Source organism: Melanaphis sacchari, unplaced genomic scaffold (assembly GCF_002803265.2).
Source record: "Melanaphis sacchari strain LSU unplaced genomic scaffold, SCAv2.0 Contig62_pilon_pilon, whole genome shotgun sequence".
Lineage (NCBI taxonomy): Eukaryota > Metazoa > Arthropoda > Insecta > Hemiptera > Aphididae > Melanaphis > Melanaphis sacchari.
The window spans coordinates 88,582-102,235 of record NW_020271445.1 but is presented as its reverse complement, the minus strand read 5'-3'; the positions used below and the strand labels follow the sequence as shown (position 1 = coordinate 102,235).

Below are 13,654 nucleotides of genomic sequence, written 5' to 3'. Positions count from 1 at the left end.
AGAGTGAATTGGTCTTGTATTAAACTTCAAAATAAGGGAAATAAAGATAACATAGATTTTTTTTAAATATTTTAATTTTAAACTGTAATATTTTACAAAATTTATATTTTTTTATTTTCTAACATCTTTCTTAAAAGTATAAAAATCGTAAAAATTCATGAAACCACATAAATAATGTTCTATGATTTAAGTTTAATAATAGATCAATTCACGCTAGTAAAAAATCTAATTACACAAAATTAAAACTGCTGAAATGCAAGATCTAAATAATTTTATTGTGTAATAGTAAATCGGAAAAACATATTAGGGTGTAGCGTCTTCTTGAAAATTACTTGAAAAAAGGGTATACTTTAAAATGATATTAAATCATGTGTATCTATTTTTAAAAAAAAGTTCATAAAAAATATGCCAAGATATTTTCAAGATAGAAATATTTTTACAATATGTTTCTTACTTTTAATATGTGTAACAAATTATAAAAAATAATATTATCTGATTCTATTAAAAAAATTTTTTAATATTTTAAGTTTCGTGAGTCATTAGTTTTTTTTAGCTATTTATAATTATAAATAGTTTTTTTTTTTAAATAAAAATATTTTAAAAAAATTTCTGATAAAACACTAATTACTTTATTATTTACAATTTTATACACTAGGTTATAGAAGGTTATAATTATTTATAATGGTTTATTATAGGCATACCTTCATTTTAACAATGTTATCACTTATTAGTTATCACCCTAAGAAAAATAAAGAAATAGTCGCAGATGATTATATTACACTAGGATAACTGACCTTCTGTCCTGTTTAAAATGAAATTGTCCTTTTCAAGTATCATGACATCTTATCTGAAAACTCCGTATACGAAAAAATACAAAACAAAATATTTCTTATTATTTTAAATTGAAACCAAAATTAATAGGTTTTTTATACAATGAAATCAACAAGTGACGACAGGGACTTAAGATATGTCTTGCACTCCTGCCTATATTGGCGTATTATTACACAGTGTAATATTATAACTTATAAGCCATTTTAATAATTAATCTTTACCACACAAAGTAAACTTTAATCTCCAAAATATCATAAAAAAAATACAAGAATCATTATTTAGTATTTACACAATTTTTGAAGAGTTTTTAGAGTTGATTTAATATTGTTTGTCCTATTTTTTTTATCTATAAAGAAATGTATTCACCCTATATACCTATTACTCATATGTAAAAAAAAATAAATTATACAAATGGATTCAATACTTCTATTAAACAATACGTTTCCTCAATATTAATTATTGGATATTAAGTAAATATTAAGTAGTTAAATTTTGACTATTTTGGTATCATTGTTCAATGTTTTATTAAATGCTATATTATTTTTACTAGGAATAAAATTGTAAAAATGGACGGAGGCATTCTCTACAATGGAATTGGTAAATTTAATGGACCATTATTGGCTTGTCTTGGAATTTCGTGGTTGATCAACTACATATCGCTCATTGCATCCAACGATTTGATGAAATACGTATGCAAACTTACGTACAATTATAATTTAACATTTCAAAGTTTATCGCAGTTTCATCAATGAGTTAAGAACAAAATTCCGCCGCAAAAATCGAGTTTAGACAAAATCCCATGATACTGGGTCCCGCTCAGACGAAATCCCGCAAAAAGTTCATTTAAATATTTTTTTTAATAAATAATTGAAAATTATTCCTCATTATTTGAGAGAAATTTCTATATCAAGAAAGAGGTAATACGGGGAAAGGAAAAAAATATCAATCTTAGATAAGGAGACACGTGAAGAATCTAAGAACATTATTAAATTTAGAACCACGTTATAATTTACAAAAAAAACCATAATTTAGGTTACCTATTTTAAAATTTTATACCAATATAGGTACTTACTATATTTAAAGAACAAAGTTTTGTTATATTAGTGATCGCCATGAATTTTAACGTTGATGATATATTATAATGAAATGCATAATTCTTGAAAAATAACACCACCTACATAAATTTTGTTTTATAGGTGAAAATATTCGGTTCGATTGCGCCGTTTGCTTTGTTGGCGTTCGTATCGTTCTTCATAATGACCGACCACAATGCATGGGGTGGTTTTAATCTACTGTTTGATACGAGTACAATCGACTTTCTAGATCTTCAGGTTTCTAACCTATATATTAGGCGTGATCTGTTTTACAACGAGCTCGTCGTATTTGAGTTACGTACTGTATCTACACCTTTGGCTCGTTTATATTTCAGTCATGGCGGAGAGCCGCGGAACAAGTGCTATACTCGTTGGATGTCGGCACGGGGCACTTGATCATTTATGGAGCAAACCGAACTTTTCACAACAACATATTAGGTGGAGTGCTTCTGGTAACTTTGCTGGACACTATTTGCGCCGTGACCGCCACTATAGTCGTATTCGGTACGGCCAATATCGTAGCTTGTAAATATCATATCCAGTTCAACATGGTGTTTAAATCCGGTGAGCCCACTCAATAGTTGTATTTATATCCAAGTTATAACTACCTATGTTTAACGATGGCTAAGAAATCAGCAGTTGCCGTTTATTATTATTATTATATTTTTTTTCAATTATTTTATGAGTCAATTTAAATAAATCATTTAGTAAAATAGTATTGAGTCCATACAACGCAAAAAAATTAGGTATTTGTCTATATTTGAATATATACAATATATTGACACGTACTTTCCGTGAACAAATATAATCTTTACTTGAGATTGCCGTTGATTAATGTAAGTCCAACCAATCAATTTATTTAAATTAAAATAATTAAAAGAAAGAAAAATGATAACAATAAGTAGGCCCTATTTTTAATTTTTATTATAGTTATAATTACTAATTTATACACATTTTACAATAACAACTTAAATATAGACATCGAGTTATTTCGAAGTATTAATCTAAAAACATAATTAATCATTCAGCAGTTACCATATAAATTGTAATATGATTATTTTGGTAAATGATTAAAATTTTACACTTATAAGGTATCATTATTAAGTGTTAACATTTTTATAATAAAATATTTAACAATAGATTACAATAACTTTTAATATGACCATTAAAACCGTATAAACCGATGATTAAAAAAAAAAATACGTTAACAGTATTTATAATGTAATAAATTTTAAAATCTAAAACTGATTAAAATGTTTAAAACGCAATGCCAAAAGTGTCTTAATTATTAAAGGTTATTTCAGGTTATTCGTTTATTACAGCTTATAGTGTAGCGTTACAACACTTAAAACAAAATTAATAATCCCAATTTCTATAATTACACATCATGACGATTTACATTACGAATGCAAGGATTTCTTGCTATTACTAAACATAATATTATTCTTGACAGCTCTTAAAATCGATAATGACCGGTAGCCCATTACGATTGTAATCTATAGTACGGTTCACAATCAAATCAAATTTAAATAACGAAAACATTAATCGAAAACATTTAAAAACAGCTATTTTCCACTAAAATGTTCTTATCGTGATATACAACTAATGACTTCTTACAGTTCTTAGCCATCAGCATACGTTATATTTACGTAATACAATGTTACAAAATATATTTCAACTATATGATAATAATCGTTATATCCTACAGGTCCTGGTATGTTTTTCGTGTTAATCTCACGTGTCCTCGCCGATCTACCCTTACCGAAGTTGATGAGCTTCGTAACGTTTTTAACTTTGTTTGTCATCTGCATACTTACACAGGTTAGTCGGCGCAGCATATTATCAAACGAGTTACTACACTATAATAATATTCATTCCAAAGAAATGTTTATAAATGTCCACGATATATACAAAAACAAACTAGTTACTATTGTTACTAACATAATATTATATCATGATTCATGAAAATATATTTACAAATTACAAACAAGTAAAAATTAAAATTAAATCTACTACCTAGATTTAACATTTATTATATCTGTACAATATTATAATTTATATTATAGTCGAAACACTTTCTATAGTTATTATCATTTTTGATCATCTTTGTTACCTATCATAAAGTTTTAAAATCTCACGTTTAATTTTTATATTTTTATTTATTATTATGTATTGTAATACTTGTTGTTTATATTTATAAATACGTTCAACAAAAATATTGTTTTTTTTTTTTTTTAACTTTTGTAATTATTTTATAATATATTTTAAATTATGTATTATATTTATGTATACACTGTAATATTGACAAAACTATGTGAATATTATAATTATTTGTCTATGTAATAAAATTCCTGACTTGTACTACTCTAATAGTCTAATCTCATGATTGTTAAACTTATTAAGGTGACACCTTTACAAAATCATTCTTTAAATTAATAATAGTTCATAATTTATAAAAATATAATAAGATATTATTTGATATTTCGTAAACATAATATGATTTATGTACTAATAAACAAATATATAGTTTGTTATTTTACAATTTGAAATGTACTATATACATCTGAAGCTTTAATTAATTCAAATACATTTTAAAAAAACGCAATATTTCACACTTTTAACTGAATTTATTATTGGTGGTTCATTAAGTTTAATGCTTAGTATTTAAAGTGTAAATTAAAAAATGTATAATAAAATGCATTCAATTTAAAATATTCGTGAAACTTAACTGCAACTAACAATAGTGTTCTTTAAATAGCACTATTAATGTAACTAGTAAATCCTAAAACATTAACTACCTGTAATTATTAAATTAATGGTAACATTTACCCAATATTTTTAAGTTTACATTCAACAAACATTTTTAATTTTTTTTAAATTTCAATAATGTATACTTACCAATTTACGTGTGTAATTCTCAACTGACCGTTTTCATATTTTTCCTCAGCTGTCCTTCTTGAATCCTGTGATTTATTTGTGGAACGTTTATTTCCCAGATGACAACCACTCACGATCTAACAGTCGTGCTGGTATATTATGTGGCACGATGTTCATATTATCGTTTGTAACAGTGACTAATGTAAGTGTTTTTTTTTTTTTTTTTTAATTGAATTACATAATATTATCTATACAATTTAATATATCATATAAACTTATGATGTGAATGAATCAAATGTCATTAAGTCTCTTTAAAAAATACTACAAAAACTACCTCATAATACTTTTCTAATAAAATATATACTTGAATAATGAATATAAAGAATATATCATTCATGTCCTAATGTGTAAGTGTGGCCAAAAAGGTAGCTTTACTTATACTACTTTGCTCAGAATTGAATAATAATTTTAAAGGGTCATATTTTAATGCATTAAGGACACTAAGATAGGTATTATATTTATTTATTTATTTATTATTTTTTTTTTTTTTTTTTTTTTTGATAAATACACTATTTAAGGAACGTCCTGTACAAACTTTTTTAATAAGAGTCTTAAACGGCTTAAACTGTTATGATTATTTTTAAAATTTTGATACGAACATTACAAACGAGTATAGTTTTTGAGTTACCAATTAAAATATGTACATAATATACATAAGATAATAATTTTTTTAAATAATTTTGCAAAACTATACAATAGGTGTAATGTTTAATTTAGTATATATACATTCAAATAATTTTACAAATTATAAAATTTACAGCTTATGTAATATGAATTAGTATCATTTTAAAATTATATATCTTACTAATCTTTATTTCATGGACCAATTGTCTTTAGTATACAAAGTTAAATACATTTTAAACAAGTACTTAAATAGTTGTTCCAATTTTAATTTAAATACACTAAAATATTCAAAGGAAATGAACTATTTAAAAATTTACAAAAATAAAGAATAATCTTAATTTGAAAAGTAGGAGTAACGAGTATGTATATTACCATAGAACACTCTTTAAGTAGTTAAACAAATCCTAATCTTTCTAAAATATTGTCCTTAACTTAATTTAAAATTCTAATTATTCAAATTTAAATAAATTCATAATTAATGAAAAATAAGGGGTATCGTAGGTACTTAAAGTGATTCAACTAATATAATTTAAATTTATACAGCCTGATATTTTTACTAATTTTTAATAATAACGATGCATTTTTCTTTATTCCTAAATATCATATGATGCATCAATAATTAATAAACATACAATTATTTTAACATAATTATCTACCTACTGTGGCACTACGCTTTTACTTTGATTGTGCGCAGTTGGTTTATAATGAATGGTTATTATTTTTATTGTCGTGGTAGTTACACAAACTCGTTAATAATTGTATCTGTACTTATTTCTTATGCATACATTTATTATAGGGAGGTGAAATGGTTATATCAATATTAGACGACATAGGATCTGCTATGGGAATACTAATGATCACAACTTTTGAAACTATATTGATATTCGGCGTTTATGGTGTAAGTGAATTTTGCGCCGATTTAACGTTCATGTCGAATAAGCCACCTTCCATCATACTGAAGTTACTGTTCATCGGTGGCCCAGTATTTACAATCGTAAGACTAGTGTTGATGTTACGTTAAAATAATATAATACGGTTACAATTTCAATATCACCACCAAATTTTTTTTCCGATCAATATATTAGCTATTTTTTATTATTATTGTCACGCATAATTTCATTATAAAAAAATATTATATTATCATAACTAGGTACCTACATAAAAGTTAAAATAATTTCAAACGTTTTATTTTTATCTTTTATTTTATATGTTGCAAAGAATATGATACTTGCATGTAGTTTCTCTTGGATTCCTCCGAGTTTTCAGAACGTAAGTTATCCAGTTACGATGTATATAATCACGTGGATTGTAGCAATGTTTACGTTAATGATTATAGTGTCAACGGCTGTATATACAACTGTGGAATTCACAAAAAAAAAGGTTATCAATTATCATTTTAAATTTAAAAAATGTATATATACTATAAAGTAGGTAATAGGTATATATTACGCGTATTCTATGTATACACTATATATTTATGTCCTAAAAATTCCACGTCCCTATGGAAAATCAGACTTTATATTATGTAATATTTTCAACAGTCGACCGTAGTTATAAACAAATTCAATTTTAATAGCATACATTTCAACAAAAATATAAATTATGCGCTTCAGTTTTTATTTTAATATTTTAATTTTTAAGTAATTTTAGATTTGAGTAAAATATTAGATATATTGGTTTTACGATAATGTGCTTTTTCTTTTTTTTTCTATTACTTATTGAATTAAATAATTCTTTTATTTTTCGAATTTGAGTGTGGCTTCTTGGTACCTAAGTATAAAATTGTATTATGTTGGTACTTAAGGATGTCAAAAATAAAAATTAAAAAAGAGAAAGTATAGGTAAGAACCGCTCTGCTATACTGTTTGTATCATTTTTGTCCACATTCTCTTGTTTTCTTTTTTAATGTTGATAAAAATATCACTCAAAAAGCTTTAAATTATAATATGAGATCTTACTCAATTTATTTTTATAGGAATTTAAATTTATTAAAAATAAATTAACATAATTTTGTGTTACATTACACCTGTGTAATGAACTAATATATAGTAAAATATTTATTTTTTTTCATACTATTTCATTATTTAATTTAGCACTTAATTTTGCATAAACATAACTATATTTATACATCGCTATAATAAAGTGCATTCGCTATAAATAAAACCTGGCATTAAACTAATATCAACTTTAATAAAATTATCTATTATTGAAAACAATAACATTCAGACCAAAAATATTATAAATATTTTAGTAAGTTGTATTTCAAATTGTTACTTGTTAAATTCCCTTAAAAGCTGTATAAAATAGTTTCAATTTAAATAGCTAATGATTATCCTAAACTAACCCTTAGCCTAACCTTAGCATAACTCTCAAAATATTAACCAAGTCCAAACACGAGTAAATTAAGTGTTTTTATGACACACTGACACATAAGTTAAAACTATTTATGAACCAAAAGATCTTATATTTTCATTGAACAGAATTTTTTTGGATCTTTCAAACCTACTGATCGATGGGTACCTGACCTAAATGATTCGCTGATTAATAATGAACTGGCCGCGATGACAGTTGAAGAAGAAAAAATGACTCTTGATGATTCTAACCAGTTAGTATTTGGGATTGGAAAACCTAAAATATACATGAAAATAGACACAGCAACACAAACAGGCGAAACAAATAATCAACAGTTAGGTAATAAACTTTTAATTTTAATTAAATAAAAAGGTTATAGGCTATTACCGTTATTTTTATTAAAAACCAATTTAATCTAATAATTAATTAAGTATTATATTCAGAGGCTATAAAAAAAATACATACCTATCCTACCTATTTATTATTAAAAACATGTTATTCAATTATATTTTTCTATCAATCGAATAAAATATTTATAAATTATTTCTATTTTTTGATATGAGAATAAAATAGTTAAAAATAAAGTATAAAATAAATAATTTACTTATTGCTATAATCACACGTATAGTTTATAAGATTTGTTTGTATAAATTTAACATTGTATTACATTAATTTATTGTTAAAAATTGTAACTTAATATTTCAAAAATAAATTAAATATACATTATATATATATATATATATGTGTGTGTGTGTGTGTGTGTGTATTGTTATTTTTAACAGAACATATTGGAATATCAAATGAACTATTACAACAATTTTACTTAGATGTATTGAAGACCACTAATACGCCGTTTGAGATTGAAAGGAGACATAATGAAACCAAAGCACTTGCTTGGAATAACATAAGATGCGCGGAATATTTAGTCGACATAGGACTAGTGGAAAAATATGTTCAAACTGAATAGATATCTGTTAACTATGATGTTTCAAACAATATAAGTCAAATATTTCATATTTAATATACCTCTTACATAATATTTTTGACTTCTTAATTATTATAAAATTAAATAAGCAAGTTAAAATTATTTGGTTTAATACTGTACAGCTAACAGGTAGATAGTAAAAATGTATATTGACAAATAAAAATTTATCCAGTAGAAGCGTGATTATATCTACTTACTTAAGTTAACGTTGTGTTTGTTATCGCTTATGTATGGTGGCTAGTGACTTTCCTATTATTCAAATAGGTAACTAGCATAGGTACTTTAACAGTATCTAGGTATAATATAATTTTCTCGGGAGGTGATTTACGAAGGTATAGGTATCTACGTTAACTTATTAAAGAAAATTTAATCAAATAAATTACTAAGTTAATTTAGAAATATATTATTACCTATAAATAAACTAGTTCAAATATCCACTGTAATAACTTAGCTTTTTCCAGCTTATTTGAAACATATTACATACTTAATATTTATTTATATATATAAATATATTTATAATATATATCTAAATTCCTCATCAATTAATTATTATTATTTTTTTCATTCACATTAAATGGTCTTAACAAAATATTTAGTTAGCATTTAAAATTAGGAAATCGCATGATCGCTGTGTGTAAATGTGACCCAGCCAATTTACATAAGGTCTCCATGTGAATAAGGTAATTTAAAAAAAATAACTATATGAACGACCGGCTAATTCTTTTTAACCCGGTAAAAGTTAATATTTTTCTACATATTAAATTTGGACTTAAATAGTTAATATCCGTTCTAAACATTGGCTTTTACAAGTATCTCGATTTATTATTTTTTTTTCATTTGATCACTTGCCTACCTTTGGTAACTAATAACTGGTGAATTTATTTTAGTGAATAGTTAAATTAATTGTATGGTTATTAAGCCAATCGTTACTTTTCCTTAATAGGTACTTACCATAGCTTTTACAACAATACCTACTGCCTATTAAATAAGATTGGATGAAATTAGTAATTACACACTGACTTACATTCCACTGTTAGCATTTCGTTGTCGTTTCGCTATACAAAATATTCATATCAAACGACGCGGACGTCGTACGAACATTTTGATCGAGGCAGCCCTATCTAGCGGACTAAAGGACCTACACGACATGTGTCATACGCGTTTTGTCGTGATAACGTCGACAATCGATGATAACAATTGTCGGTAGCGGCGATTTCGCACTCGGCTCTGGCAACTGTACCTCGCGATTTCTCAAAAAGCACCAACGTTTTAGGTGTCGTGCGTAACATATTAAACATGGCGTTGTTCGCTAAATACTTGAGGATCGGCAGTACTGTTAAGCACGGGTAAGTGTTTGTTTTGATTCAACTATACTTAACGAAATAATCCACAAGCTTTAATACAGTTTTAATATATTATTATTTACTTTCGTGTCTATTGTCTGAAAGTTTGAGTCATACGTATTTGCTAGTCACACATTAGGCACATTTAAGAAGGTCAACACGAGTTGTTATACTAAAATGTTCACGGTCAGGTACGGTTTTCATGCAGCGATTAAACATCAACCATGTTCCTCGCCCGTAGATGACGCGTTTAGACTCTTCTGATAAAGTACCTATACAAGACTTAATTGGTTTTTTTTCATTTCCAACATTCTCATAATTTTGTTGTGTCATATACTTTAGTACAACTATGCCCACTACCTTCTACTTTGAATATATCCATAGAATTGGACAGCATTATAAGTATAATGACTTTTCACTAGTATAACCTATGAATAATGTGTTAGGTGTATTTAGTAGATGATTTAGTGTTTGATTGTTATTTATTAGACGTATAAATCAAATTTATACATTCATTAAAATGTCATAAGTGTTTTATCAACTTTAATGATTTGACATTTTTTATTTAGTATTACTTAATGTATTTTCTTTTCTAGAATTTGATATTGTATATTGCACTGTGATTGTAATATTTAATCTAATCAGATCAAAATTAAGTATGTTATATGTACCAAAGCATGTTATAATTTGTATTATGTAATAGTGGCTAGGTAATAATAAACCAATTCAAATTTTTATTAATATTAAAAATGTTCTTCTGCTTAAAATTAATTATTGATATACTTATATAACATTTTTGATTTTTTTTTAGAATTCAAGCATTTCCACAGTTATCAGCAGCTAAATATAGTGTATATCCGCCACATTTTTCTGAACCAATCTATAAAAAACAAGACTTAGATAAGATTTATGAATCTGGTGAGATTGAGAATTACAAACTAATTCCATATAAAGCAGCTAGAAGTAATGAAACTTGTTCAGTATTCCATGATCCCATAGTTGCGTAAGTATTAATTTATTATTATAATATATAAAGGATAAGAAATAATTTTTTGAAATTGTAAAAGTTGAAATAAAAATTTAAATTTACTTAACTATTATATATATATATTTTTTTTTCATTAATTTTAGTGCTTGAGCACTGCCATAAAACAATATTTTAATTAAAGTACATTTTTTTATAGTATCATTAAAGATCAATGCAAATCTGTAAACAACAAAATATTTTTTGGTTTCAAAAAATCAAAAAGATGTTTTATTGTTTAAACTTTTAAAATTTAAATCATTAGTGAACATTAATTAATAATGTTATTTTATACTCATAAAAATAGACATTTTTTTTTTTGAATAATTTTATTTTAACTTATGCAATTATTTAGACTATTAAAACTATTATAAACATGTATACCACTTATGTTTATTTATCAATATTTTTATTGAAACTATATATTTTTTTTTTCAGAAAATTTATAAACTACATGCTTAAAAAAGGACAAAAAAAATTAGCCAGGGGAGTTTTAGAAAAAGTATGTGACAAAAGTTAATTATTTATAAATTTTACTATAATAATAGAACTGGACTTAGATTATTTAATAATATATGATATATATTTCAAATGTAACACATATTTAAAAATTATATTTTCTGAATTAATAAAGATTAAGAACACTTAAAATGGTCAGTGTCTATTCATTATATACTTATCATAAGCTATACACTTCTGTATTATCCAAGAAAAAAATATAAATATATTTCTCTGTAAAATTATGATGATCATTAGCTTTTAAAGTTGGATTTAAAAACTCATCAATAATATCTATATTTCAACTAATAATAAACATGTAGGATCTAGGAGAAGAAAATTAATTTATTACAGAAACTATTTTGCTTTATTTATTAAGTTATTCAAATAAATTCCAATTGAATTTAGGTCTTATTATAAGATATAAATAATTAAAACGATATTCTTTTTTTAATTGTATTTTTCTATCAAAATAATTTAGCATACTTGAGTTTCACACTGTGCACATTAGATGATTTGTCAATGAAATTTATCTGCTATCCAATTTTAGAGGATGAGTCCAAAGTTTGAAAGTGACTCTAATTTAATTGCAGTTTGCTCATCCAACAGGTTTAATAAAATAAATGGATGTTTATTTAATGTAAGATTCTTAGAACAAGTATCTTACATTGAATGAATCACTCTGTATATATTTACACTATTAATAATTCTTTAGTCGATTTTGCTATTTTATCTTTGTTTATGGCATATAATCCACTCTACCTAATATAGCATCAGAATCAATACTTTTATAGATCTTAATAATGCAAATTTTAATATTTATTTTTATACTAATGCTCTTTGCTAGGTAATCAAAATTTCTTATACTTTTTTGTATAGATTATAATAATAAATTTTGTTTTTATAAATTAAAAACATTTATTTTATTTTTTTATTTTTTCATAGACCTTTGAAAAAATAAAAAAGATACAGCTAGAGAAGTATAATAGAGAAACTGATCCTGAGAAAAAAGCTTCAATAATTATAGATCCTGTAGTTATACTGAAAAAAGCAGTTGCTAACTGCAAACCACTTTTGAAATTAACTGCAGTAAAACGAGGAGGATCTTTTTACCAGGTTTGATCTATTTTTACTACAAAACAAAACAATTTTTCATTATTCAAAAAATATTTTAAACGTATTTAAAATTTTTATAGTATTTCATATTTTCTTAAACTCTTTTTTTTCTTTTTGATGTTATTCCTATTACCTATGTTTTATATGCTCTCTAATTTTATTTTTATCAATGGTATTCAAATCCAGAAAGTGATTAACACTATTTAATTTGTTTTCATTTTTTTATTATCCTTATTAACTGTGAAATATATTATGTTATCACATTGTTTGAAGTTAAAATATTTCCAATTAAATTAATGAAAAATATTTTACTAAAACTGTATTAATTTTGATATTTTGAATTTCAAAAGCCATAATTACATTAAAATTATTAATGGTTTTTATTTAAGGTTCCAGTTCCAATAACAGATAAAGAATCTACATTTTATGCAATGAGATGGTTTGTACATTGTGGACGCGAAAAAGATAAATCCATTAGTTTTCCTGACTTTATGGCCAGTGAATTAATCAACGCATCTAATAATGATGTAAGAATATAAGTCAATTTGAATTTTGAACTATGTGACCAATAAATAAAAATTTTATAATATTTGATATTTGGTCAAAACATTGAACTAAAGATATTAATGAAACTACTGCCTTAACACACTTTAAATTTTATATTTATTTTTAGGGAAAAGTTGTGAAAAAGAAACTGGATTTGCATAAACAATGTGAAGCAAACAGAGCATACGCTCACTACCGTTTTAGTTAATTCTTAAACATGTTATACAGTAATTAATTAGAAATAAGTTATGAAATTAATATTTTTGAAATGTAAATTGTACGATTAAATTTGTTCTTTATGTTA

General features: G+C 24.7%; 1 protein-coding gene across 1 annotated transcript; it reads left to right on the top strand.

Moving 5' to 3' along the window:
• The first annotated feature begins 10,014 nt into the window (after positions 1-10,014).
• LOC112600269 (28S ribosomal protein S7, mitochondrial) lies at positions 10,015-13,654 on the top strand. The gene is made up of 6 exons (XM_025347454.1): positions 10,015-10,169; positions 10,978-11,169; positions 11,629-11,692; positions 12,634-12,804; positions 13,194-13,331; positions 13,478-13,654. The coding sequence occupies exons 1-6, from the start codon at positions 10,120-10,122 to the stop codon at positions 13,556-13,558; spliced, it is 696 nt and encodes a 231-aa protein (XP_025203239.1). The 5' UTR covers positions 10,015-10,119; the 3' UTR covers positions 13,559-13,654.